Raw genomic sequence first — 25,806 nt, 5'->3', positions numbered from 1 at the left:
CACCTCAGTGCAAAAGTCGAGCCCCAGGGCGTGGAGGGCACGGAGAGACATCAGAAGACAGGGGTAGTAGTGCTGGGGTACGGATGGAAGGGGAGAAACAAGCCACCTCCCAGTTTAGAATGGACTTTAAGATATTAAACATCAATTTACATTTCTGGATCTAAACAGTTCTATAGCCTTTCATAGTGTTCATCAGAGTAAACCTACTTAAAATTTATGATTTGATCAAGAATATTTCCTTTGCTAATTTATTGAATTTTGATGAAGAGGCACTGAATTCACTCTGGGATATTTCAGATCCTTTTCCTTGTTCCTTAAATCTGCTCATGTTGACCAAACAAAAGTGAAGAACTCTGACTCCACTGGAGTTAGTTCACCTTTTGATTTCCAATTATTCTGAGCAACTCAGGGAAAACAGGCTTCTCAGAAACACATTGCTCTGTGATGCAGCCCTGTCCCTCCCAGGAGCCCCGCAGGGAGCACTTGAATCTAGTGACCAGGTCTCAACAAATGCTGACAGGACACCCTCTCTGAGTGACAGCCCCTCAGAGTGCTCAGTAATCATATGCTTCATTGACATGGAGCCCAATGACAATTCTGTTAGCCACATGGATTCTAAGCCCAGGCTTGGAGCAGAGAAAACCCCTCACACTAAAGATATCAAGAATGAGCAAGACCCTGATTGCTCTAACTTTTAACATGCAAGTTGACAGGTGATCACGGCAGAAGCATCCCAGCAGAGACCAGGATCCTGATAGCACATGTCTTGGCGCCCTGATCACCCTGTCCAGCTTCAGACATTTCCTCAAAGCCCTTTCCCCTCCCTCAGAACAGTCCAGGTCCAGGCCCTGAGCAGGGATCTTTCCCCACCCCATGTCCACACTCCCTACCCTTCCTCTTAGGAGGGCCGTGGAGGTAATCAGGGAGGGCCCGGCCTGGGAGGGAGTGTATCCTGCAAGGTGGGCAGTGGGCTAGATCTGCACCACCACACTTGCCCAGCCTTTGCTCCTATCAGAAGCTACCCCATGCCTCTCAGAGAATGGGGGATGAGAACACAGCCCATACCTGGCTAGAAAAGGCCTGAGGCCTCTGCCCTATCATTGTATGCTGTCACAGGAAATCTGCAGTGTGACTTCTGGAAAGGCGGTAAAATGACCCCTCCTAGCATGTGATGATGTGCAGAGCTCAAAGCAACCCACTGGGAAGTATCGGAAGCAATCCCACAAGTCTTTATGATGGCTCAAGAGGTACAGTCTGTAGTGGCCAACCCACCTACAAGCCAGCAGGAAAAGGGGAACCCCTGGAGGCAGCGGGAAGGGAAGGTGGTGCCACCACTCTCCATGTGTGGCTTGTGTGCTCACTCATGCACATGCACGTATGACTTGCACACCCTTACCTACAGCCCACAGGACGGTGTTGAAAGTGTCCATGTCCTCCCTGCCAGAGGCGAGGTCCTTCCAGGTGACCTGAAGCTGGTTGTCCAGGAGCCTCCTCACCCTCAAGGGGGTGCAGCCCCTCAGGAACTGGGTTCCATGAGAAGCCATGTGGTCTGTGACCAAGGATGACATTTGCTGCAAAGCACAAGAGCACATGCTGTGAGGACCAGGTGGCAGTGAAAATGTCACCAATGACGACTGGGAAGAGGACCTGGCCCCCTGCCTCCTTGAAAAGGCCCTGAAGTGAGGGCAAGAGGGGTCTGTTCAAAGGAGAGGGGTCAGTGCCCTCAACCCTCCCACATGTCCCCACGCACGCCACCCCGTCTTCCAAGTCTCCTTGTTCTTTGTGGAGCTGAGAGAAGGGTCTGGAGAACATCTGGCACCCCCGTTTCCCACCTCCAGCTCCAAATCTGAGGGCCCCAAGCCCTTCAGTTAGGATGCACTTGACTTGTGGGCTCTTCTTTAGATGCTAATTAATGACTGTCACTGAAAGTAATGACAGAGAAGCACCCTTTTCTCCTGGGGGCTCTGCTCTGCCTGAACCAGATGGCACTCGGCTCCTGACCCTCCCTCACTGACTGTGGTCCGTAACACAGCCACTGGGGAGCCAGGACAGGCGGTGGGCGCCTCTGCAGGGGTAGTGGGTGCTGCTGGGGGCAGGTCATCTGTAGAGAGGGCTCCTTCCTCCCAGCCCAGGAGAGACTGCGCTCTCAGGCTGCAGATGGGAAACCCAGTTCCTGTTACCACTATGGGGGCTCGTCACAGAACGCGCAGTCAGCCACAGATTCCCTTTTCAGGAAAAAATAAAAGTCACTGTCTAAATCCTCCGTAGTCTGTTCAGATGCGCCAGCTCACTTAGGGACTGGTATACTAGGAGAAGCCCTGCCTATCTAGGATTATTACCCTGGTGACAGGAAGATGTAGGTAGGTTGCCTGTCCCTCTTGTACCCCTCTGGACTCCTGACAGGCCTGGACATCCCTGTCACAGTCTGAAGGCAATTGCTGGGCCCTCTTGAGCCACAGGGCCGGTCTACCGCCCCTAGGCCTGCCACCAGGCACAGCCCCAGTCACCTGGCCATGCCCCTGCACCTCTCCCAGAGCACTGCAGCCTGCTCCCGCTCCTCGCGACTCCCACCTGGGTGATCCTACTGTCTCCCAATGGGACAGACATCTTACTTTACCCAGGCATGAGACTGCCTCCCCTGCCTCGGATGCCCTGGGGTACTCCTCCTGCCAGTCTGGCCCTCCAGCTGGCCTTGCTCACTGCAGTGCCTCAGGAGGCCTGGGTCCACCCTCTTCTCATCCTCCATGGGCCCCTCTCTGGGAACTGATCCCCTTCCCATCATCTCCAGCTTCTGCCTCCATTCAGCACCAAGGCCGGCCCTCCCAGCAGCCAGTCTCCACAGTCCCCTCTGCCTCTTGGGCCTCATCACTGCAGCATCAGCTGTGCGGCCTCCTTGTGGCTCCTATTTGCTGTTTGGTACCTTCTCTCCACAGCCTGAAGTCTGCCCTGAACACTGCGTCCTCATGGCAGGTACTCAGGCCCTCTGCCACTGAGTGAAGTGACGGCCGAGTGTACCAGATGAAGGGCAAACTGCACATGGTGGGCACAGCATGGAGGAACAAGTGTCTGTGTCACCCAGGCTGGGAGGTGCAGGCCAGGAACCTGGGGGTGGACCGAAGGCCAGCAGGGCTGTGGAATGGACAGCAGTCTATCTTCTTTTTGAGGGCACGGAGGGTTTGATATCTTAACAACAACCCCAGATTTGGATTTTAACAAGTGACCTTTCTTTGGAGAGTTTTTAGTTAAAAACAAATTTAGCAGGCTGTTTACATGGGTGCCTCTGCCGTCAGCATGGGTGCCTGCATCCTGGACTTGTATGAGGACAACCTGCTCAGTGAGACCCGACAAGGTGGCCCTCTGGGGTCTTGCCACACAGCTGTCAGGAGTCGACCACAACAGCTCACTGTGCGTTGAGCTGGCGCTGCTCCCTGTACAGTGCATGTGGCACTGGCAGGGCCTCACAGGGTATGCTGATGCTCCAAGTACCAGGGTGGACTGCCCACCTGCCAGGGAACCGAGCACTCATCCTGCCTCACGGGTTACATCTTTCAGTCTGAAGAAGGTGGCTAGCACTGTGGCCAGGAGCTGCTTCTCCTGAGGTGGCCACCCCGGGCCCTGACAGTCTCCCACCTGCTTCTTGCCGAGTTCTAACCTCCCTGAGGCGGCACCCCCATCAGATCCCAGAGGGTCTCAGCAAGGAGGTGGGGGATAGCCCTTCTGCTGATGTACACCTGCCACTTACCAATGGAATGACTGGGGTCTGAGAGGCTGGCCCCGTGTACCCAGAGCTGCCACACAGTCTGAGTGACAACCATTCCCTCCACATTCTGGCAGGTGTTTTCTATTTTATGAACAACCTCCTCATTTGACTCAAGGGCCAGTTTCTAAACACTGAGACACTCTCTGCCCACACCTGCACCTGCCTGCACTGGGGCAGTTTGCAGAGGAAACGGGCCACAAGCTGGGGCAAGCAGAGCCACAGGCTGGGAGCCAGGCCTGCAGGCATTACCTGGTCAAAGCCCCGCAGAGGGATGCTGCGTATCATGACAGTGGTGTCCAGTCCCAGCCCAGTGAGGAAGCCAGCACACTCCAGCGCCACATCTACCAGAGACTGGCTAAGGAATCCTAGCTGATCGTGTCGGAGCCAAGTGGCAAGATCCCCACAGTCCTATGCCAGCAGCCCACTTTCTACCAGTCCCCAGCCAGCCCAAAGGGGGCTCCCAATACCAGCTGTGGAGAACCCTGTACCCCCATCTCTCAAATGCCTGTCCACGGCAAGGTAGGGGCTCCCTCCAGCACCCATGGGCCAGGTGGCTTTTGCCTCCACGAGGCCTCTGTCCAGACTCCCTGGAGTTTAATCTCAGCCTCCACGATTAGGCCCACACTGTGGGGTCCAAGTGGTGATGGAAAGGAAACACCCCCTCCATGAAAGACACAAGGCAGCCGCTTCTGGCCTGTGTGCTTGGCTAGCAGTCCCAGCGCTTTCATCTTCCTATGAATGTCCCCCTTCCTGACCCCAGGTCCTCCTGTGGCTCTTCCTGACCCTCCCTGGATCTACTGCTCCCCTAAAGGAACAGGCCTGAGTGAGTGGGCTGCTCTCAAGGGAGGGTCGCCTGCCCCACGGCTGTGTCCAGCTGGCCCCTCTAGCTCAGCCGCTTCAGTGTGGCCTCAGGAAAAGCCTCCAGGAAGCTCTCACCTCAAAGGTCAGCCTAAAATTGTCCCCTGCATACAGGTCATGCACCCTGAGTGGCCCTGTAAGTGCCTGCTTCCAGGCAGCAGAGTGTGCTCCTCACAGAAGGAAGAGCCGTGGGGGAGGGGCACTGGGCTCTGAACGTCCCCTCTCAGGACTGTAGGCATGGTCCGTTGTCACCTGCACATTACCAAAGGATACAGCTGGCTCCAACCACCAACCTGTTAGAAGAATGGATACAGAGAGGAATAGAAGTGAGTCTCACACGTGGCCTACCATCAGACACCACAGCTGTTCCAAATGGGGGCTCTGCCGTGAGGACAGGGCCCTTCAGCCTTCGTGCAAGGCATTTGGTCAGCTGGTGAGTCAGCTGAGACTGACTGTTCAAACAGCTTGTCCCACTGCACAAAACCCACTTCCCAGAGGCTGCAGCTGTGAAATACAACATGACAAACAGTGTCATTGAATCAGAAAATTGCTTGGCGGTGAAGGACATGAGTGGTTGGTGACAAAACAGCACATGTCCCTTGAAAGGCCCTGGAAGTGGCACCGACACGAAATCAATGGACACGTTGAGAAAAGCCCAGTACAGGAAGCCGAAGGGGCTTTCCTGCTGTCCTAGGGTATGTTCTGCCCTGGGGTCTCTCTGGGCCTCCTGCAGCCAGGGTAGAAACAAAGCAATGCTTTGCAAAATGAGGAGGGCACCAGACCGAGGGATACAGCTCCTGGAAAGCATCGTCTATAGGCAGAACAGTCCTGGACCAGAGAAGGCCAGGACGGAAGGCCGACACAGGCCCCGAAACACACAGGCCCAGGGCCTGGAAAGCCAGCTCCTCTGAGCAAGGAAGAGGGTACCTGGAAGGAGGACAGACACCGGACACAGGGACCCAGCAGGATCGTTTAAAATATCTGCCATAATAGTATAAATCCTCTCCTGTAATTTAGCTCCACACTCTGCACACACATACACACTTAAATGCATGCACACACATGCACATGTGCACAGAACTTAACGCAGAATGAAAACTCCCAGCCTGGGAGGCGACATGTGGGTGGGCTTGTTAGATCACTCCTTCAGCCTTTGAACAAGAGGAGGTGATGTAAAGATGGATAAGCCCAATGTCAGCTCTAATCCCGGCAGGTACTAATGATATAATTCCATTTCAAGAAGTGGCATATCCCGTAGAGCACTCCTGCAGGTGCCCTGCGAGAAGCAACTGGCGCATGGCTTCCCCTCAGGAGCGGAGACAGAGCCATGGAGTCAGACCGGGTTGAGTGGAGTGAGCTCAGTCTATGAGGAAGCTGAGGGGACCCATGCACCCATGTGGTATCACATATATGTCTATGCATGAGGACATTTTCAGAATGACAAAACCTGAGCTTTTTGGATTTGATGTATATGGTGAAAGGTATAAGCCTTTCTTTAAGATGTAAAACTATGATACACACAGATTTTAGGTACTTTGAATATCCTGCCCCAAATGCAAGAACAAAGTTATTGTATCAAGGCTGAATGCACAGTGAGTGCCCTTTGCATCTGGTTTGCAGAAGCAGCGATGGGGTGGGCTGACTGCCTCCTGGCCAGGCACGCTTTGCAGACGCCAGGGCAGCCCCTCTGTCCACCAACTGGCTTGTCCCTGCTTGTCTCCATGCCTCAGTCCCTGTAAAAGCATGCCCTCCTGTGGGAGTAGACCGTCCGTAGCCCATGGCCTACCGGACAGCTCCAGGCCCTCGTGCCACGTTGCTGCATGCAACACAGACACATGGTCTCCTGATTTGGGCAAAAACATTATGTTTCTGCAGTCCTTACATACCTCCTTACCCTTCTGCACTGTGCAGATGGGGAATATGATGGGGAGACAGGGCAGTCAGGCACAAATCCCGAGCTCCCTTTACAGAGACCCCTCGGTGCCCTGGGCCTCCCTTTCCTACTGCAAAGTCATGGTGACCCCAATCCCCGGCCACCAGCTCTGAGTCACTGACAGAGGGCTTATCTGGGAGGAGGCAGACACCAGCCAGGCCTTTCCTAAGGGAGTGTCCTTGATCAAATGTGTGTGGCTGAAATCTCGCAAACAAAAGCAGCTTCCCATGTGTATGGAGGGCAACTCCGGGCCTTTTCTTGCCTTCATGAGGCAGGATTATCAACCGTGTTGTTTTCACTCCACCTTGCCCCCAATTTATCAAATAATGACTATTCTGTGAAGAATAAAGTATCCAAGAACTCAGCCAGAGAACTCCCATCAAATGAACTAAAGAACATGCTGGAGCAAAAATGGAGACAGACACTGGAGCCCCCGAGACATGAGTGGGGAGAGTGTCAGACGACAAGGGCACCATTTTGTTTCTACTGGTAAGTTTGAAACTGCAGATCAGCTTCCACTGGCCACCAGGAGACCCGTGGCCTGGACAGGACCTGGGAATGGTGGGACTGAGACTGGGTACCAAGTCACAGTGACCATTGCAGTCCCTGGCAGGCCAAGGGAGGACAGCAGTGCTAGCAGCAGCAGCAATCAGGGGACCAGCTGGGTGGGCCTAGGGGGGAGGGGGTGAGTGAGCTTCTGAGGAGTAGAAACAGTTGTCTTATCACTATATCAGGAGGCCCAAGACTAGGGCATCACCCACGCCGGAAGTCACCACTTGCACCTAGGAACCCCTGATTCAATTTTCCATGTGTTCAGGGCAGTTCCACTCTCTGTGCTTTTCGGTATGCGAACATTTTACATGAAGACATAACTGCAGTGGGATTAGCCTAATCACAGGGCAGGCTTTCTTTTTCAAAATCTGAATAGGGGGAGGAAACAGAAACAAAAGCCTTAATTCAGGGCCATGAAGCCCTAGCTTAAAGAGCTCTCCACCTGCCTCTCGAGTTTGAAGGCCCCTGATCTGCTCCCCAAGGGGAATACCCACCCAGAGTGAGGGCCTCATGGCAGGCACCTGGCCCCTTGGCAGTCCTGCCAGAGCAGGAAATACCAAACGGGCCCCAGGGCGGCAGCCCACTCCCACCAGGCCAGAGCCTCTACATTCAGCCCCACAACAGATGCCAACTCCAGGCTCTGGTCCCGTAACTACTGTCACCCTGAGGAGGTCTTCCTCAGCCTGAGCCCTACACGTTTTAGTCACAGGGACGCACTTGGGGAGATGGTCAGTGGTACTTTAGAGGTTGGCAGCCAAGTCCAGGCAGTGGACAAATCTCCCCTTTGTGGACGTAAGGATGTCACCCTAAATGAATACGTAAGTTAAGCAGAAAATGAAAAAACTCGGCGGCAGCGTATTTTCCTAAATTAACAGCTGTGGTTGGTTCTTCCCCCAAATAAAATTTACATTCTTCTTGCTTGCTCTTAGGAAGAGAGAAAAGTGATTATTAGTACCTAATCAGCTTCTGGACTTAATAAGGGTCAAATAAAAACTCCTTCCATGACCAACTCTGACAGGCAGCATTAAATCAGTCCAAGTTATAGAAGTTCTCCATGGGGCCCAAGGACAGAGAGCGTCAGGCTGTGGAGCAGCCATAGGACAGTACCCAGTCCTGGGCTGACAAGCAAGCTGGGCAGCTGCAGGACAGGTCTGTCAGCTCCCAACTCTGCAGACCCTCGAGGAAACTGGGCTACCCAAGTGGGCAGGGGGAACAGGGTCCTGGTTCTTATCTGGAAATGGCAATTCTGTTGCCTGGTAAGTTCAACGTGGGAGAAGAGCCACCCTTGGTATCTCCCGTCTCATTCAAGTCCTCTTTGCCGTTAGAGAAAAATGGTGAAACTGAAGTCAGCCCAGAGCTCTACCTCAGAGCGCCGGTCTGCAGAGAGCTGACCTCAAGACCTGTAGCAAGCTCCAGGCAGAAGGGCTAACCAGCTGGGCCAGGGAGCCAGGGGGATCTAGAGTACAGTGACCTCAGTTCCCCACCCTTAAGGGACCCGAACAGTTGCAGCAGGCATGAACCATAAATTTGGATGTCCAGACCCAGGTTCTTACCAGGCTGCTTGGGGCTAGAAGGCCTCAGAGTAGAGGCGGACCTCCCCATGAACAAGCAAACATCATGGGGCTGTGGGATCAAGGTGGAGCCAGGCTGCTTCAGGACACTCGGATCCAGATATTCCGGTACCTGCCTCCTTACAGGAGCTGTGAGGAGTGGACCACCTTTCTCCCCTTCCAGGCTCCCTCTATGGCCCCAGGGGTTGCCCAGATGAATGGCTGGGCCATGCAGGACTTGAGTACCAACTCTGAGCTTCCCTATGTAGGGTTGTGCACCCACTCTGTATCCCCATTTCCTCCACTGAGAGTGGACAGCTTCCCCAAGTGGCCATTATTCCCCTGCCCACTCCTTCCAAAAGGGCTCCTGCCAGCCCAGAGAAGTCTGTCCTTCCTCCAGAATCATCCATGCACCACAACCCACCCTGGATTTCCACAGGAAAATAAAGAAACAAGAATAATGGAAAAGGCAATCAAGCTGGACACAAAGCTGGTGTTCGGGCGGTGGAACTGAAGATGCCAACCTGTACAGTCCTGCCCTAGACCCCGCACATGTTGGCCCGCCCCGCCTGGCCTCAGAGGGTCCTGCTCACAAACTTGGGAACTCACGCTGCACTTGCTGGAGTCTTCTACATGTGAGGCCTCCTCCAGGGGTTCCAAATCAGTACCCAGCTACGTAGTGAGGGTGCTGATTCCACCGACCAGGCTTGGGCTTGGCCGCCCCTCTCTGCCATCTGTCTAGCCCTGGGCTCCACAGACCTGGACACAAGCAAAGGAGAAAAGGGGGCTCCTCACATGTTCATGAGGCCAGGACACCACTGTGGCCATGGGGGTACAAAGAGCAGCAAAGGGGGCGTGGAGCAACCACAGGAGGGTGAAGGCCACAGGCCCCACTGTGGGCTCCACTGGCCAGATCTGAAGCTAGGCCCCGCCATTGTGCTCTGTGCAGACGCACCCTGAAAGAAGGTCCCACCCAGCTGCTTTCGTGTCCATCATGGGGAGAGAAGAAGAGAGGGAGGCTGCTGAATCCATGAGAAACCTGGGGCCGACTGTGCCCACCCGAAGCCTCCAACTGGCCTTAGGGAGCCAGTCAGCACCCACTGCAGAAGGCGGCCAGGCACATTGGGCACCCTTGGCCACCAGCTTGGCCTCCTTGATGGGGCCAAGTAGAAACATCCCCGCCCAGTGACGGGAGGCACTTGGGGCCAGGGGGCAGCCCTCAGGTCCATATTAATTTCAGCTCCATTTTAAAGGCGAGTTAAAATAAACACGGGGAATATTTATAAGGCAAATAAATCTGGCAGAAACAGCCCCTCCAAGTGTGAGCGGAGGCCTCCCCCTCAGCCCCAGCCCAAGCTGATAAAATACAGAAATGCTACTGTAGACCCTGCGGGCTTATTTTGACTGCGCAGAGGAATGTAACATGTAAACACTGACTCCCATATCACACTGTTACAACTTGCATTAACAGCACCGGACAAAAGCCGCATTTTCACAGAAGCATCGTACAGGGATATATCTCCAGCTTAATTTTTTAAAAAAACCATTTCCTCACATAAATCATGCTCAGAACGAAACGGGTGACTGATACATTGCAAACACTTTTTTTCCTTAAACAATAACATACCTAGATTCCTTCTAAACGAAAGAGCTTGTTTAAAAAAATCTTCTAAAATCTTTTTTTTTTTTCCCTGAAGAAAATAAACACTGCAGTTTCTTTCCTGACCAAAGTATCTGGGGCCGTGTCTTCCCGGCCGAATGGGCCACTGCACCCAGCGCACAGCGAAAGAGGGGCAGCCCAAGCCTGGGCCATCGTGCTGAGGGCCGCCACCGGCACCCACTGCGCCCGGGCCACCCTCCCTAGCCCTGCCTGAAGATGATGCCAGGCACTCTGGCCAGTGGCACAGGCAAACCGGAGTTGAGAGCCAGAGCAGAATAGAAACTCAACTCTGGAAGGAGCTTTCAGATTGGCTTGAAGGGCTGGAGGGGGAATGACCGTGGACACCAGCAGACTGGTCTCCACCTCACCACAACGCAGGTGATTTGCAAACACCCAAGGACACAAAGGCAAACCTGAAGGGTGGAAGCCCTAAGGGAAAATACAGGAGCTTTATTTCAAAAACAATCTTGGGGGTGGGGCAGGCCTTCCTGAACATGCAATAAATCTAAAAGCCATTAAGTGTAAAAAGAGATCTAAGTTACATTAAAAAAAAATTTGTACATTGCACAAGTTAAAAGACATGACAAGCTGAGAAAGTCTGCAACATAAACGACATGGGATCACAGCCCTAATATGCAAACCAGCTGGAAGATAAGAAAGAGATAAGAGAAGAAAAAGAAAAACCAGATAGAAAGCAGGCCAAGGACCAAGCTGACAATTTACACACACACACCACACACACGCAAACTTACATACACTCAATTTTGTTTTATTTTACTTTTAAATGTTTATTTTATTGATTTTGGAGAGAGAGGAAAGGAGAGAGAGAGAGAGAGAGAGAGAGAGAGAGAGAGAGACAGGAACATCAATCTGTTCCTGTATGTGCCCTGAGTGGGGATTGAACCCGCAACCTCTACACTTCTGGATGGTGCTCCAACCGAGTTATCCGACAAGGGTGACACTCAATTTTAAATAGCCAATAAATACACAAAAAAATAATAATAGTAAATGCAAATAAAACCAGGTCATGTTTAACCTATTGAATAGGCAAGGATAAAAGAACAGAAACTCAGAAATTATGCATAAAGAGAAAAAAATTATAAATGTGACAACATAAAAATTTAAAACTTCTACATGAAAAACTATCTCCAAGTCAAAAGACAAACCACAGCCTAGGGGACTGGTGGAAGGTGATGGACAGAGGGACACAAACCTGCATGAGCTTAAGCGCAGATGTTGGGAGGGACTCAGACCTGCCTCGGGCAGAAGGAGCCGGTGCTCACCTGACCGGAGCAGGTTAGGCTCTTTTCTATTTTATGCCTTATGGAAAAGCTGATGCCCATGTGGCGAGGAGGGGGACAGGAGGCAGAAATGCTCGTGTAACGGTGCAGTTGGCCAGGAGGAAGAATTTAGTAGATATGTGAAGGTGTGAAGGGCACCTGCCCTGGACCTGGGGTTTCTACTTGTGAAAACACCCTGACAGATATAGTAGTACATAAGGAGCACTTATGACAGTATATAAGATGTACACCAAAGGTTTCCTTTGCACATTTTCTAACAATGGAAAAGAGAAAGTATTGAGATGCTCGTGAGTGGTGGGAAGATAACATAAACTGCACCACATCCATTCAAGGGAATCCTGCCTCAGCCCTGAACGAAGATGCTTCGTGAATGGCAAACGATGGTGGTAAGCAGAGTACATGACATGCACACACACACTTACACACTGCCCCACTTGTACACTTGTGTACACATGCCTGTCCACCTGTGGACACCCTTTTCCACTCATATTTTCTTGAAGGCAGCTGAGTGCTGCTGACGACCAAGCCTCTGCCGCCCTCTGGTGGTCTTTCTTGTCTTGTCTCTGTGAGAATGAAGTGTTGTGTCCCATCCCCGTCCCCCCCCCCCCCCCCCCCACCCCTGCAGATGTCTGGACCTAGAATAGACAGTTCTGTGGATGCAGAGAAAGTGAACTTAGTACACTGAGCCTGCCTGGGGAGTGTAAAACCACTCACATCCCACAGGTCTCATTTCCACAACTGGACTTGGTTTCTGAGGCCTCTAGAGCCTTCTTTGCTAGACCTAGGGAAGTCCAAGGTAGCAACAAGGTTAAAGTGGTGTAGTCTGATTGAGGCCAGAGAGGCTGAGGGCTTTTCTTAATGACCTGAACCTATTTCCCTCTTTTTTTTCTTTGTGGTAGAGACAGAGAGAGTCAGAGAAAGGAACAGATAGGGATAGACAGACAAGAAGGAAGAGAGATGAGAAACATCAATTCTTTATTGCAGTTCCTTAGTTGTTCATTGATTGCTTTCTTATATGTGCCTTGACCAGGGGGCTACAGCAGACTGAGTGACCTCTTGCTCAAGCCAGCGACTTTGGGTCCAAGCTGGTGAGCTTTGCTCAAACCAGATGAGCCCACCCTCAAGCTGGCAACCTTGGGGTATCGAACCTGGGTCCTCCGCATCCCAGTCCAACGCTCTATCTACTGTGCTGCTGCCTGGTCAGGCTATTTCCTTCTTGGATGACCCCCTTTCTGATGTCCCTGACAAGGACCCGCTGGAACTCTGGGGTTCCTGGACCTGTTTAAAAACCATTGCCCTAGACAATAAATGTCCGATTCACTCTGTGACACACACGCCATTATTTCCAAGACAGTCACAGGACATGTCAACAACCTCTCAAAGGGACACAGATAATGGGCTTTCTGTCTTCCTCTCAGGTAGATGAAAAAGAACGCACTAGGAGAGAGGACACAGATTCTACACGGCCCTGATGTTTATGAAGACAAACAAAGGGGAACTGCCTCGGGCACACGTCGGGTCAGGTCTTACGTTTTTCCAGGAGATTCCTTCAGCCAGAAGAGGTCATCACTTGTGATTCCATGTTCCAAGGCCCCTTCAATCTATCCAAAAAAAAGATCATTGTGAGAAAAGAGTCCTTTGGCCTGTCCTTGAGACGTACTCAAAGGGGATGCCCATTTTGTAGACATACTACAGTCAGAACCACTCCAGTTCACTTGTGGGTGCACTTCCCTGCTCCAGAGACTCTTCCTCAGGGTGTGGCCTCTAGGGACAGGTGACCTGTTTATATCTAACTCACGGTGCCATCCGCCCAGCATGAAAGCACTGAGCTCTCCCTGGATGTGTGAGGTGACCAGGGAGCCAGGGCACAGCCAGCAGCTCTTTCCTCTCTGTTCCCAGGACCCCCCCCCCCCCCGCCTTCATCCAGACCCAGAGCAGTGGGGAGCGGAGGGGGCAAGTTCGGCAGGGGTGGGGAGCAAGCCAGCTCAAGGGCTCCAGGCTGAAAGCTGGGCGCAACCAGGCACCCTCGAGGGAAAGCACAGGTGGGCCCTGTGCCCAGGATGGACACTGATCATTGTGAAGCCAGTGGGACCTGAGGGGTTGTTGAGCAGGTGGGAAGACATCAGGACGAGTGCCCGGGCAGAGGCCTGTGAAAGTACGATGTGCTGGTAGAGAGGAAATGGATTTCAAACAGTTTACGATTCCAATTGGCAAAAAAAATAAAGCCAGGAATTTCTTGGGTTTGCTGAAGGGAAACTGAAAGGTCTGAAAATCAAAGAGACTAAAACTCAAGCGAGTCTTGGCGGGTACCCAGGAGGGTGGGCAGTAGGGTCATGCTGGGTGAGGTGTCGGAGAGCAGAACAGCCAGAACCAGGAGCAGCAGCTCCTGCCTCCTCTCCCTCTGGGCGAACAGAGACATGGGCTGCTGCCCAGCCGAGGGCCAGCAGGGTGGAGCCAGGCAAGTCCCCTCCACAGGGCACCCTGGCGTGGGCATGTGTGCAGCTCTGCCAGTGCCTCAAAGGAGTTGAGATAACTGCCTGGCTCCTAGAAGTGACTGTGGCCTTTAGGGTCTTCAGGCGGAACCAACATGGGCCTAGCTGCTGGGTGGGGGGTCCCTAACAGTCACCCGCTTTGCCCCTATCTAGTGTAGCTACCTTGAACAAAGCACTCTGCTATCCCATAGAGCCATGCAGCCTGCCCAAGGGCCCGCCCAGGACAAGCTGCCTGGTTCCCTCTGGAAGCTGTTCTTGCTGCCCTGTCAGCAGAAGAGAGGGTCCAGTGATCTCCGAGGACTGGAGTTATGCTTTTTCCTCAGTGCCCCATTTCCAGAGAAAGCCCAGAACAGAAACTGGAGGTTTGGGACTTAGGTGTGTCAGAAGAAACAGAACCACTCCTTGTTCTTCCAACCACGCTCCATCTGGGTCTAAGTAGGACGTAGGAGTGGCCTCTAGCCCCGTGGGACAAGTGGGCCCGTACACTTTGCTGCGGCCCACGTGAGGCTCAGGGCTGACGGCACCCATTTCCTGGGGTCCCTGGGAGACCCTCGGGGATGTGGCCTCAGCCAAACCCCTGTCTCCCCTTCCTGCTTCCTGTTCTGTCACCCTGCCTGGGGCCTTTTCCTCAGCTCTACCTTCCTTATGTGGGGGGGGGGGGGAGGGAACAACAGAGAACCCCTCACATCTAAGACTGGCCAGGAGGTGATGTCAGTGAAAATGGTGTGAACTGAAGACCTCCCAAAGTACACCCCTCCATAAAACAGCAAAAGAACTGGCAAAACCTATCAGACCCAACTTTTTCATAACTCTGGAAATGAACTGAAGGTTCGTGACAACACAGGGAACACTGAGTCAAGAAAAATGGCTAAAATTTGGTAAGAACAGTAAGTTCTGTAGAGTTTTAACTTACTCTAGTCCCATCCCCCAGCTCAGTGGCAGCCTTGAAAAATGACAGTATGGAGGGAGCAGAACAGAGCTGGAGCCTGTTCAAAGCTCCTTCCCAAAGAACAGTCATTGGTTGACCTGGCTGGTAGTTCCCTGAAAGACCCCACTCAATAGGCTTGTCTTCATCTGACCTCACTTGAACTCGCCCAGTGCTGAAAGCCTCTCCCTGGGGAGGATTTGCCCAATGACTGAACATCACGGCTGCCTGGAGTGATGGATCCCAGTTGACGCAAACAACAGACCAACCAAAAACGTAAAAGGAAAAGCTGAGGGATGAACAGCTCCCACACATTCCTGGGACCTGGATGGCAGGCTTTGGCACTGGGCTGTGCACCCACCTGGGATAGGCCTGCAATGGCACTGAGCTCTCACTGCTGGCTGAACTCAGCAGGAAGTGAGGACTAAGGCAGAGTTTCCCCTGCCTGGCCGAGGGTTGAAGGTATGCCTCGAAATGCCCCCCGGGAGCCCTCGGCAAAGATGTGGAGATTTCTTGGTTTCAGGTGGTTAAGGGAAACTCTGTCTAGTCATTAGCCGACCACTAAGCTAACTGAGCAGAGAATTCAGAGGCCTCACACAGCAAAGAAAAAGACTTTACAAAATCAGTTCTGAAAAACCACCAACAATAATAAGCAACATCCTACAGTGGAGAGAGATTCTGATTTCCAGAGCTAACACATTATTTTATTTGAAAAGTTCCATTATCAACAAAAAAATTATGAGACATGCAAAGAAACAAGAATGCACGACCGTCATACACTGCTGGCAGGAGTAGGACATGGTGCAGCTACTTTGGAACAGTCTGGCAGTTCGTTTCTCAAAAGGTTAAACACAGGGTTAACATATGACCCAGCAACTCCACTCCTGAGGATACACAGTACTCAAGAGTCGTGAAAACTCAAGTCCACAGAAAAACTTCTGCACAGATGTTCACAGCAGCAATATTCATAAAAGCTAAAAGCGGAAACAACCTAGATGTCCATCGGGGGACAAAGGGAGAAACCAAGGGGGGCACACACATACCATGCAATATATTCAGTCGTTAAAAGAAATGAAGTTCTGACACAGGCTGCACCGGGAATGAATGCTGACGACACTACGCTAAGGGCAGGAAGCCAGTCACAGGCCACATCTTGTGTGATTCCATTTATGTGAAATGTCCAGAACAGGTAAGTCCAGAGACAGAAAGCAGACTGGTGGCTGCGAGGGGCTGGAGGAAGCAGGGAGTGGGGAGTGACAGCTAAGGAGTACAGGGGTTCACTTTGGGGTGATGAGAATGTTCTGGAATTAAGTAGTGGTGATTGATGGTTACACAACTCTCTGAAATACCCACTGAATTGTACCCTTTCAAAGGGTGCATTTTATGGTATGTGAGTTTTATGTCAATTAAAAAAAAAGATTTGGATGTGGAGGAGAAGGAACAAGGCCTAAGTCCTGCATGTTCCAATGTTTTGAGGCTGAAGAGAAAAAAAGGAATCAACAAAGGAGAACAGATCTGGTGGAAGCCCGCTGAAGAGTGGATTGGGAATGGCTCTCAGGACTCAGCCGTTGGGGGTCCCGCAGACCTGATTCGGCAGAGTGTGGATTCGAGAGAGAATTGGAAAATAGAAAGTAATAATGGTGAGCAGAGAAAAAAACATTTTTTAAAGAAGAGAAAGAATAGGGAGTGAGGCTGGTGTAGGAAGCATAAGCATAACCAGCGCATCACATGAGCCCGGAGACCGGCCATCCAGGTGCGGGGGAAGGCTGTGCTCCGAGAACACTCACGTGCATGGGATACTTCGGTCGCCCTCCAGTAGCGATGACAATGTGCTCAGCCGAAAGCAGAGTCTAAGAAACCAAGAAAACCACAGTCAAACAGGTACACCGCGGTCACCCACACAGAGGACTCGATGTCAGCAGGTACTCTAGGGCAGAGACCCATGATTCTAATCACAACCCCTGCCCTGAAGTGTGTACGCTATAGACAGCAGCTCAGAGGCCCTGTGGAGCTGGGAGCCCATCAAGGGTCCAGGGGACAGGAAGAGGGCAGATGTTCTAACTCCAAGCACTTCATAGTTTACAAAGCACCCTGCAGGTGTCTCATTTCCTTGAATCCCCACAAAACTCTGCAAGGGTGTATGATCGCCCACCTGTCACCCTGTTGCCTGTCGCCCCCTGCCGCTGGCAGCCCGGTGCAACCTGAGTCACCTGTGATCCGTGATCCATTTCACCCCTCATAAAGAATTACAAGCAGCCCCAGAGGAACCTGTCTCGCCAATTCAGCAGCACTCATTACTGAGAACAGCACCGAGGTTCGCAGGACAGTCGGAACTCACCTCTTTCCCATCTTTTGTGACACCACAAACCACATGCTCATTAGCAAAGGTGCCCTTCATATTAAAGTACTTGACTTTTCTGCAAAATAAATAAGATTTTCAAACATTTCCTAAACAAACTCAGCATCACCTATGGCATCAAACAGGGAGCACTGTGCAGACTGCTCAAATGTGGGTGTGGGCCCACAGTCCACCATCCTCCACCCATAATTCAGTGGGGAAGAGGTGAGTAGAGAACAGAGCAGGGAAGCACGGGGCGGGGCAGCTTGCCTTCTCCCCATGGGGTTCCCTAGGACATGGTGACCACAACTGCTAGACAGGAATAGTAGCCTGGTCAGTGTAGTCCTAAGAGCCCAAGTACAGCTCTGACATGTGAGAGCAGAAGTGGCTGGGCCTCCCCTGATGTCACCGAGGCACATCCACCAGGAAGAAGCCCCACATGCACCCAGTTACCCCATAATACCCAAACCACCAATTTCTTGCTAGCAAGGGAGAGTACTCAGAAGATAGGAATCACTCCCAGCCTTTAGGGGACAATGAGACCAGGAAATGGGTACGATGAGAGCAGAAGGGTGGTTGTAAGCAGGGTGTGCAGAAGCAACCCACCCTTGCCAATCACAATGGCCATGCTGTAGTGGTGGGCTCTCGATGGCTGTGGTAAGCCTTCACTGCAACCTTGATCTTGTGTTCTCCCAATGCCAGGCCCTGCCTCCATTTTCCACCTGAAGCTCCCACAGAAGTCCTCAGTGACTCTACAACCCATTAACAGCTGCAGGACACAGACACACAATTTCATACCACCCTCCTTCTGTGGGTGGCTTTAAAGCCATCCTAGTGTCTGGCCTGTTTGGTGCCCACCAGGGTGAGACAGAACAAGGTATAAAATGACCCAGAGAAGGCCAGGGGACCCGGCGAAGATTCAGTACCTGTCCTGCAGCTGGACACGGTGCCCCCAGTTCAGGGACTTCACGTGGTTTTGAACAGCTTCTGCCATCTTCTTCCTGTTATTACACAAAACAAAACATTAAAATCCACCACAGGCCTGACCAGGCCTGATAGAACATTGGACCTGGATGCGGAGGACCCAGGTTTGAAACCCCAAGGTCGCTGGCTTGGGCGCAGGCTCATCTGGTTCGAGCAAGGCTCACCGGCTTGAGCCCAAGGTCGCTGGCTTGAGCAAAGGGTCACTAGGTCTGCTGTAGTCCCCCAGTCAAGGCACATATGCGAAATCAATCAATGAACAACTAAGGAACCACAACGAAGAACTGATGTTTCTCATCTCTCTCCCTTCCCGTCTGTCGTCTGTCCCTATCTGTCCCTCTCTCTGTCTCTGCAAAAAAAAAAAAAAAAAAAAAGGAAACCACCACAGGTGATAATTGTGGAGTTTCAAACACACTGTTAGATGCACTGTTAGATGCAAGCATTAATGTTTGCATTCTGTTAATGCCCAGTGCATTAACATAAACACCAAGAGACTAAGGTGCTTCTAAAATTGGTAAAACATGATGGCCCTCCCCATGGCCACCATCCCTGTCCCAGGTTTGGGGCTGTGGACCTTTGAACTCATGGGAAACAGGGATTTGGTCCATGGTGGTCAGGACACAGCAGCAGCCCTGTGTCCAGGTCATCTGAGAACCACAAGGGGGCCTGTGCATGGCTCTGAGTGGATCATGTACCGCCTACTAAACCTAAAACAGCCCCCACCCCGAACCATGGGTCAGGTCATCCTCTGTGGGGGTGTCCTGTGTACTGTAAGGCCTTTAGCAGCATCCTAGGGTGCTCCCCAGTAGACAGAGCAGCACACACCTCCCCCCACCCCTGTGATGATAACCAAAAAATGTCTGCAGACATTGCCAAATGCCTGGGGGCCCAGGGTTGTCCTGGCTGAGAAGCCCCATGGGACAGCACCCTCCTCTGATGGTTAACAGATGAAAAAGCCTCCACCTCCTCCGTGAATAGCAGAGAAGCCCTGGGAATAGATGGGTTCCTTACCAGTCATGCGGAACCTGCTGGGCCACCCCCCAGCCATAGTGGGGGGCATCACGGATCATGCCCCCCAGTAGCGCTGCCTGGTGCATCAGCTTCTTGGGGATGCAACCGACATTCACACAGGTGCCTCCGAGGCCCCACCTGGTGCCTGGTATGTTGAAAAGAACACATTTACATTTATATTCAGGTGACGCCAAAGACTTTCCTGTTCTTCTACAGTTTAGAATGCCCTTAAGTTGTGGTTTGTAACTCAAACATAGTCCAGGTGATTGTGCCCTACAAATGTGCTCTGTATGATCGTGTTCACAGTCATTTTTAAATAAGAACTAGGAACTTTAAAGTACTGGCAGCTTAGGGGAGAAATAGGACATGCCACAATGATTCTGGAGAGCAGGGGGTGACTGGCTCTGGGCTCAGCTGCCCTCCGTACCATGCACTGCCCTCCCCCACCCCTGCCCCAGGTTCTTGGCTCTAGTTGGGGCTGCCTACCTCGGGGAGAAGGCTCCACGTAGTCTAGCACGGCCACCTTCTTTCCCAGCTGAGCGGCTGGAAAGACGAGAGGAGATGGCAGGTGGGTAAAACCAGTGAGCTGCTTTGGGGCTGGGACACTGGGGACCTATGTGATCTAAAAGAGGGTGGGAAAGGACCAGGGCCCGTGGTGCCCACTAGCTCTGCATCCGAGTCCCCTGTCTGCTGCCCACAGGTGGGAACCATCTTCAGGGCCCAGCTGTCCCTCGCCTCTCCCACCTGGTTCCAGGTCTAGACACACAGCACAGTGCCAAACTCAAGCAGCTAGGAGGCATCAAAGAAGAACCCACTCCCCAGAAGAGGCCCCAGACTCACCAGGTCCTCTCAGTGGGCTTGCTACCTCCTCTTCTTCCCACCAGACACCATATGGGGCCTCCACCCATGTCTACCCTTGTTGGGGCCCCCAACATGGGCCTTTGCTGCCTTGTTCTCAGAGTGAGGTCACCAAAACTCAGGAGAAGTGAAAAGGCAGGGCCAGGGCCAGCCAGCCCCTAGAGCAGGAACAAGACCCAGCCTTCAAACCGCAACCCTGTCTGGAGCCTCCTGGCCTTACCCCTGGCTGTCAGCAGGTTCCTCCGGGCCACAAGTCCCAGGTTCTGAGGCTAACCCTGACAATGGCTAGCCAGAACTAACCACAGGGCTTCCCCTTGGCACCACTTCAGTCAGGCTGTGGACCTGACCGCCTCAGAGGGCACACCTGACTTAAACTCATGAGTCCAAGAGTGTTCCAAACACTATGGAACCTGCTTAATTCATGGCTGTCTGTTAGAACAAAGTATTAGAAGACTATATATATTAATTAATGGCGGCATTCCAGTGCTAGATTTAAGAGCTCCAGCCAAGAAGACACATCACATGTGCCAATGGCCAACTCCTATGTCTGATCATGATGGAGCAACAGAGATCAGATGGACCCTCCCACTTGAAACAACCATAAATCCAGACAAAATACATGAAATAATGGGTTTCAAGACACTGGACATCAGAAAACAAAGGACAGCGATATCTGAGAGACATGACAGGAACAAGGTGAGCCCATGACTGGAGAGTCTCTGGGATGCATACGGGACAGGGCCCGCCAGAGGCCAGCAGGGGCCCCCGCTGAGGACAGGGGCTGACAGTCTGGGGAGACCAAGGCGGCCAGAGTTCCTGGACGAGAGAGCTGCAGAGAAACCTGGACATCTGATCAGTGCATGTGTGTGAAGAAACTACCCAAGGCCAGGAAAGAACCATCCAGAAGGATCAGCCTGGAGAAAACACATAATTCCTGGGGTGTTGGGTAAGCATGAAGGAAGGTCATGCCTCAGTAGCTGAGAATAATAAGCCCTAAACTGTGCACAGCTCCACACCTGCCCAATAATCTTTAGTGGAGGACCCAAAAAGAAAAACTGTCTCTTACCTGTAAAATATGCTCAAAAATATTTCTAGGAATACAAAAATACCTAGAGCCCAATAAGGTTAAGTTCAAAGTATTTGGGATTCAAACAAAAGTTAACAGTCATGCAAAGAAGCAGTAAAATACTTCTTCCATCAAGTATCTAAAGCCTTAAAGAGAAAATAATCAGTTGGCGAAAAGTAGCCAAGAGCTGACACAGATGTCAAACTTAAAGGAGAACAGTAAAACAGGTACTATAACTGTATTCCATATGTTCAGAAAGTTAAGGGGCAGCCCTGGCTGAGTAGCTCCATTGGTTAGAGCACCATCCCAATAAGTCGAGGTTGCAGGTTCGATCCCCAGCTAGGGCACATACAAGAATCATCCAATGAATGCATAAATAAGTGAAATAACAAATCAATGTTTCTCTCTCTAAAAACCAATAAATAAAAACTCTTAAAAGTGCACAAAGAGCCTGACCAGGTGGTGGCACTGTGGATAGAATGTCGGACTGGGACACAGAGGATCCAGGTTCGAAACCCTAAGGTTGCCGGCTTGAGCACAGGCTCATCCAGTTTGAGCACAGGCTCACCAGCTTGAGCGTGAGGTTGCTGGCTTGAGTGTGGGATCATAGATATAACCCCATGGTCACTGGCTTGAGCCCAAAGGTCACTGGCTTGAGCAAGGGGTCACTCGTTTTGCTGTAGCTCCCTACAGCAATTGATTGAGAAAGCAATTGATTGATTGAGAAAGCAATCAATGAACAGCTAAGGTGAAAAAGTGAAGAATTGATGCTTCTCATCTTTCTCCCTTCCTGTTTGTCTGTCCTTGTCTGTCCCTTTCTCTATCCCTCTCTGTCTCTGTCAAAAAAAAATAAATAAATAAAAATAAAGTAAAAAGAAAAAAGATAATCCACAGAATGGGAGAAAGTATTTGCAAATCATGTATCTGACAAGTTTTAGTATCCCAAATATATGTTAAAAAAAACTCTTATAACTCAATAATTAAAAGACAACCCAATTTTTAAAAGGGCAAAGGTTCTGAATAGATTATTTCTCCATGGATATACAAATGGCTAATACACACATGAAGGATACAAGTCAACCTCCCAGAGATACATTTGAAACCTACTTAGAATGGGCTATCATAAAAAGACAGTGCTGGCAGGGTATAGTGGGTGCGAGACATATTCCACAGGTGGGGGAAGATCCTGTGAGTCCTGGGGCTGGTGCCGAGGAGGGCAGGCTCAGACTTGGGGTTCCAACCTTGCTGCTGTGTGCTGCATAGACAACTGGGTACCATGGAGAGCAGGGCACAGTGACAAGACTGCTGGGGTGATCCTGGCAGGGTGATAGGGCCCTGGAGCCCAGCTACCGAAACAATGCATTTCGCTCATGGCCTCTCAGGGCACACCCCCACCCAGCCCTGGAGAACAACACTGCACATTCCAAGGGACGCTGAAAGCTTGGAGACACCAGCGGGACACAGGACACATACCTTCCTTGGCACAGGCCAGCCCGCCAGATCCCCCACCAATCACCAGGAGATTGTAGTCCTGCCGTCCTGTCAGGGTAAGGGGGGACAGGTAAGAAGGAAGGGAAGGACAAGTCAGGGGATGCTGATTCCACAAGGTGACATACAATTTTAAACCTGTATAATTAAGTGGCACAGGGTCTGTTTTATTGAATAGAAGACCCCATCGTACAATGGTTGGGTGGTAATACATACACATCAAGCAGAAAGCAGTGACTGGACTTATAACGCCTGTGCAAGTCTCAAGACTACGCCATGCCAGGGGAGAGAGGAGGGATGTGCAATCACCTTTGTATCTCCCACCACCACCATTCAAGAAGGAAATTTAACTGGAAGGAATGCTTCTGAACTCCAAAGTCACTCAACATTCTGAGCCAGACAGGATGTAAATGTTTTCCTTGCATCCACCTGTCTTTCTGTTGTGAGGGTTACCTCATTACAAGTGAAGGAGAATAAAGAGCTGGTGTGCGTTGGGCGGCACAGCCAGGCCTCTCAGAATACCCGGTGCATGTTGGGCTCTGGAGGGACCCTGCTCTGAGCAATAGTGACAGCTGGAGGGCCTGGAGTTCCTCCTTGAAATGCCTTTGGGGCTCACTGTGGTATCACCTCAGAGGCAGCTTGCATCCCCATGCCCACACCTGGCACAGAGGGCTGCTTGCACCTTTGCTGCCCTGCAGAAGGCATCATCTGTGTCTCTTCTGCAAACTACTGACATTGAAGGCAGTCAAGAGACAGTCAAGAAGACACAGAGGAAGGGGGTAGAGGAGGTAGGTGAGGTCAGTTGTGTCCTTAGGTATGGCCAGTCTGTGAGAGCTCTGACCCAGAGCCCAAGTGAGGGACACCCAGGGCAGGCATAGGCCTGCTTCCTGTGGAGGAAGGAAGAAATAATAGAAAATTATCAGGACATGGAGAGGGAGGGGAGGGCACAGACTATTTCCAGGGTGTCTAGAGTTGGCTGAGGCTCCCAGGCAAAGTCTGGAGTCCTGGGTCTGCTATCTAAGGCCAGTGAGCCCAGCCCACATGGGCATCAGAGCCTGGACCTGTCAATGAGAAGAGTGTGGCTGGGTTGTTGTTTTTTTTTTTTTTTTTTTGTATTTTTCTGAAGTTGGAAACAGGGAGGCAGTCAGACAGACTCCCGCATGTGCCCGACCAGGATCCACCCAGCATGCCCACCAGGGGGCGATGCTCTGTCCATCTGGGGCATTGCTCTGTTGCAACCAGAGCCATTCTAGTGCCTGAGGCAGAGGCCATAGAGCCATCCTCAGCGCCCGGGCCAACTTTGCTCCAATGGAGCCTTGGCTGCGGGAGAGGAAGAGAGAGACAGAGAGGAAGGAGAGGGGGAGGGGTGGAGAAGCAGATGGGCACTTCTCCTGTGTGCCCTGGCCAGGAATCGAACCCGGGACTCCTGCATGCCAGGCCAATGCTCTACTACTGAGCCAACCAGCCAGGGCCGAGTGTGGCTGTTTTTGCAGCCACTCCAACCTTCCTGGTTGTGGGGAAAACAGAGTCTCATGCCTCTTAGGGATCTTGGCTCATAGATGTCCCACAGGCCAGGGTCCAGGGCCTGTGCTCCTACAGGGACACAGGAGCTTGAGCCTAGATGAGGCCCTGGGTTGCAGCTGAGGAAGCCTGGGAGCGGCCACCCAGAACTGTGTCCACGTACTTGGTCCATGTCCTGCAGGCAGCCTGCCCCATGGGGATACTAAACTGTGCCCACCACGCAGCAGGGGTCATTTGGGCACCTGAGATATGTGTACAGGTACTTATGGATCTAATGGAGCCACAGGTCATTTCAAGCAGCCAGTCCAAAGTGGACTTAATTCCAAATCCAACTCAAAGACACCAAAGAGGCCTTAAACTGCTGTCAGTTATTCTGATAGCTTAATATCAGTCCAGAGAACTGAGGACCAACTGCTATTGGAGAAAAGCTACCACTAGATGAGGAATACAAGCTTGCTGGGCAGGGCCGAATCTCTCCAGCTACCCGTGGGTACAAAAGGAGGAGCCTTTGCCCAGGCATTCTTACCTTCCATTGCAGGTGCCCGTCCTTCCTGCCACCACAGCAGGGTCCCCGCTGAGTCCTGCCACTAAGCCCAGCCTCGTGCCCCCCTACACCACCGGCCAGCTACCAGGAAGAGAGCAGGGAGAACAGCTAGCCACATGGATTGTGGGCTTATCTTTTGCTCTCCTCATTCACTGTGCAAGAGCCCCTGCGTCTGATAACGACTTGGAAGAGGCCAGCAGTGGAGCTTTCTGCAGGAATGGTATATCTGCCTTTAAATTCATGGGAGGGCTTAGGTAGCCTGCTGGGGAGGAAGAACGTTGAAGGGCCAGGCTGGGTGGGTTAGGGGCTACTCTGCAGGGCCACCTGGAGGCATCTGTGCACTCCATGCCCTGGGGTGCCTCACAGCCTCGCCCTCCCCACCTCAGCCAGGCACGGGAGGCAGGGTTGGCCCAGAAAGGTCTGTCTAGTCTTTGTGTTCTCAACCTACTGTCCTTTAATTTTCTGCTCCTTTCTGAACACAGTGCCTGGCACAGGAGCCCAGCAAGTGTGGCAAGGCTGAGTGAGTAGCATGCTGCTCTGGGAGGGCAAGTGGCCATGAGTGTGTCAGCCCCCTTGGGGAGCCACCTTGAGGAAAGCCTGGCAGCAAGTGTTAGGGGACAGGTGATACTAGCAGCACTGTCATGCTGGCTCCTGTTCAGGGGCTGCATCAGCCTCCCCTCAAGCCTGGGACAGGGCAGGCATCTTTCTGCTCTCAGAAAAGCAACGGGGATGAAATGCAGGAGGAGGCTCAAAGTCCAACCAGGATCTTTGTCGGGCGTTGATCCTATCTGCTCATCACTGTAGCCCTGGGGACAGAATTCTTGGGGCACCACCTCCTGCTCAACTGGGAACTACAGTGTCTGCCCCAAGGCTCTGGGGTTACCCTCAGCCTGAAGGACCCTGGGCTTGTGACCACAGAGATAGCTGAAAGGGCTGAGCTTTCTCCCCACCTCCCAAGGGAAGAGGAC

The 25,806-nt window shown here is 52.0% G+C and overlaps 1 protein-coding gene across 2 annotated transcripts in view; it reads right to left on the bottom strand.

Moving 5' to 3' along the window:
- The window catches only part of TXNRD2 (thioredoxin reductase 2), a 47,741-nt gene that overhangs the window by 20,750 nt on the left and 1,185 nt on the right, over positions 1-25,806 (bottom strand). For both annotated transcript variants that reach the window (XM_066365355.1, XM_066365356.1), the window contains exons 2-11: positions 22,759-22,824; positions 19,848-19,904; positions 19,362-19,506; positions 18,296-18,370; positions 17,370-17,448; positions 16,819-16,881; positions 13,145-13,215; positions 4,892-4,911; positions 4,010-4,101; positions 1,397-1,571 (exon numbers count right to left, since the gene is read on the bottom strand). In XM_066365355.1, the coding sequence (XP_066221452.1) occupies positions 1,397-1,571; positions 4,010-4,101; positions 4,892-4,911; positions 13,145-13,215; positions 16,819-16,881; positions 17,370-17,448; positions 18,296-18,370; positions 19,362-19,506; positions 19,848-19,904; positions 22,759-22,824 (843 nt within the window). The remainder of the gene's footprint in view (positions 1-1,396; positions 1,572-4,009; positions 4,102-4,891; positions 4,912-13,144; positions 13,216-16,818; positions 16,882-17,369; positions 17,449-18,295; positions 18,371-19,361; positions 19,507-19,847; positions 19,905-22,758; positions 22,825-25,806) is intronic.

This window comes from Saccopteryx leptura, chromosome 2 (genome assembly GCF_036850995.1).
Source record: "Saccopteryx leptura isolate mSacLep1 chromosome 2, mSacLep1_pri_phased_curated, whole genome shotgun sequence".
NCBI classification, from domain to species: domain Eukaryota; kingdom Metazoa; phylum Chordata; class Mammalia; order Chiroptera; family Emballonuridae; genus Saccopteryx; species Saccopteryx leptura.
Note: the sequence above shows the minus strand (reverse complement) of the source record. Positions and strands in the feature narration are given on the sequence as shown.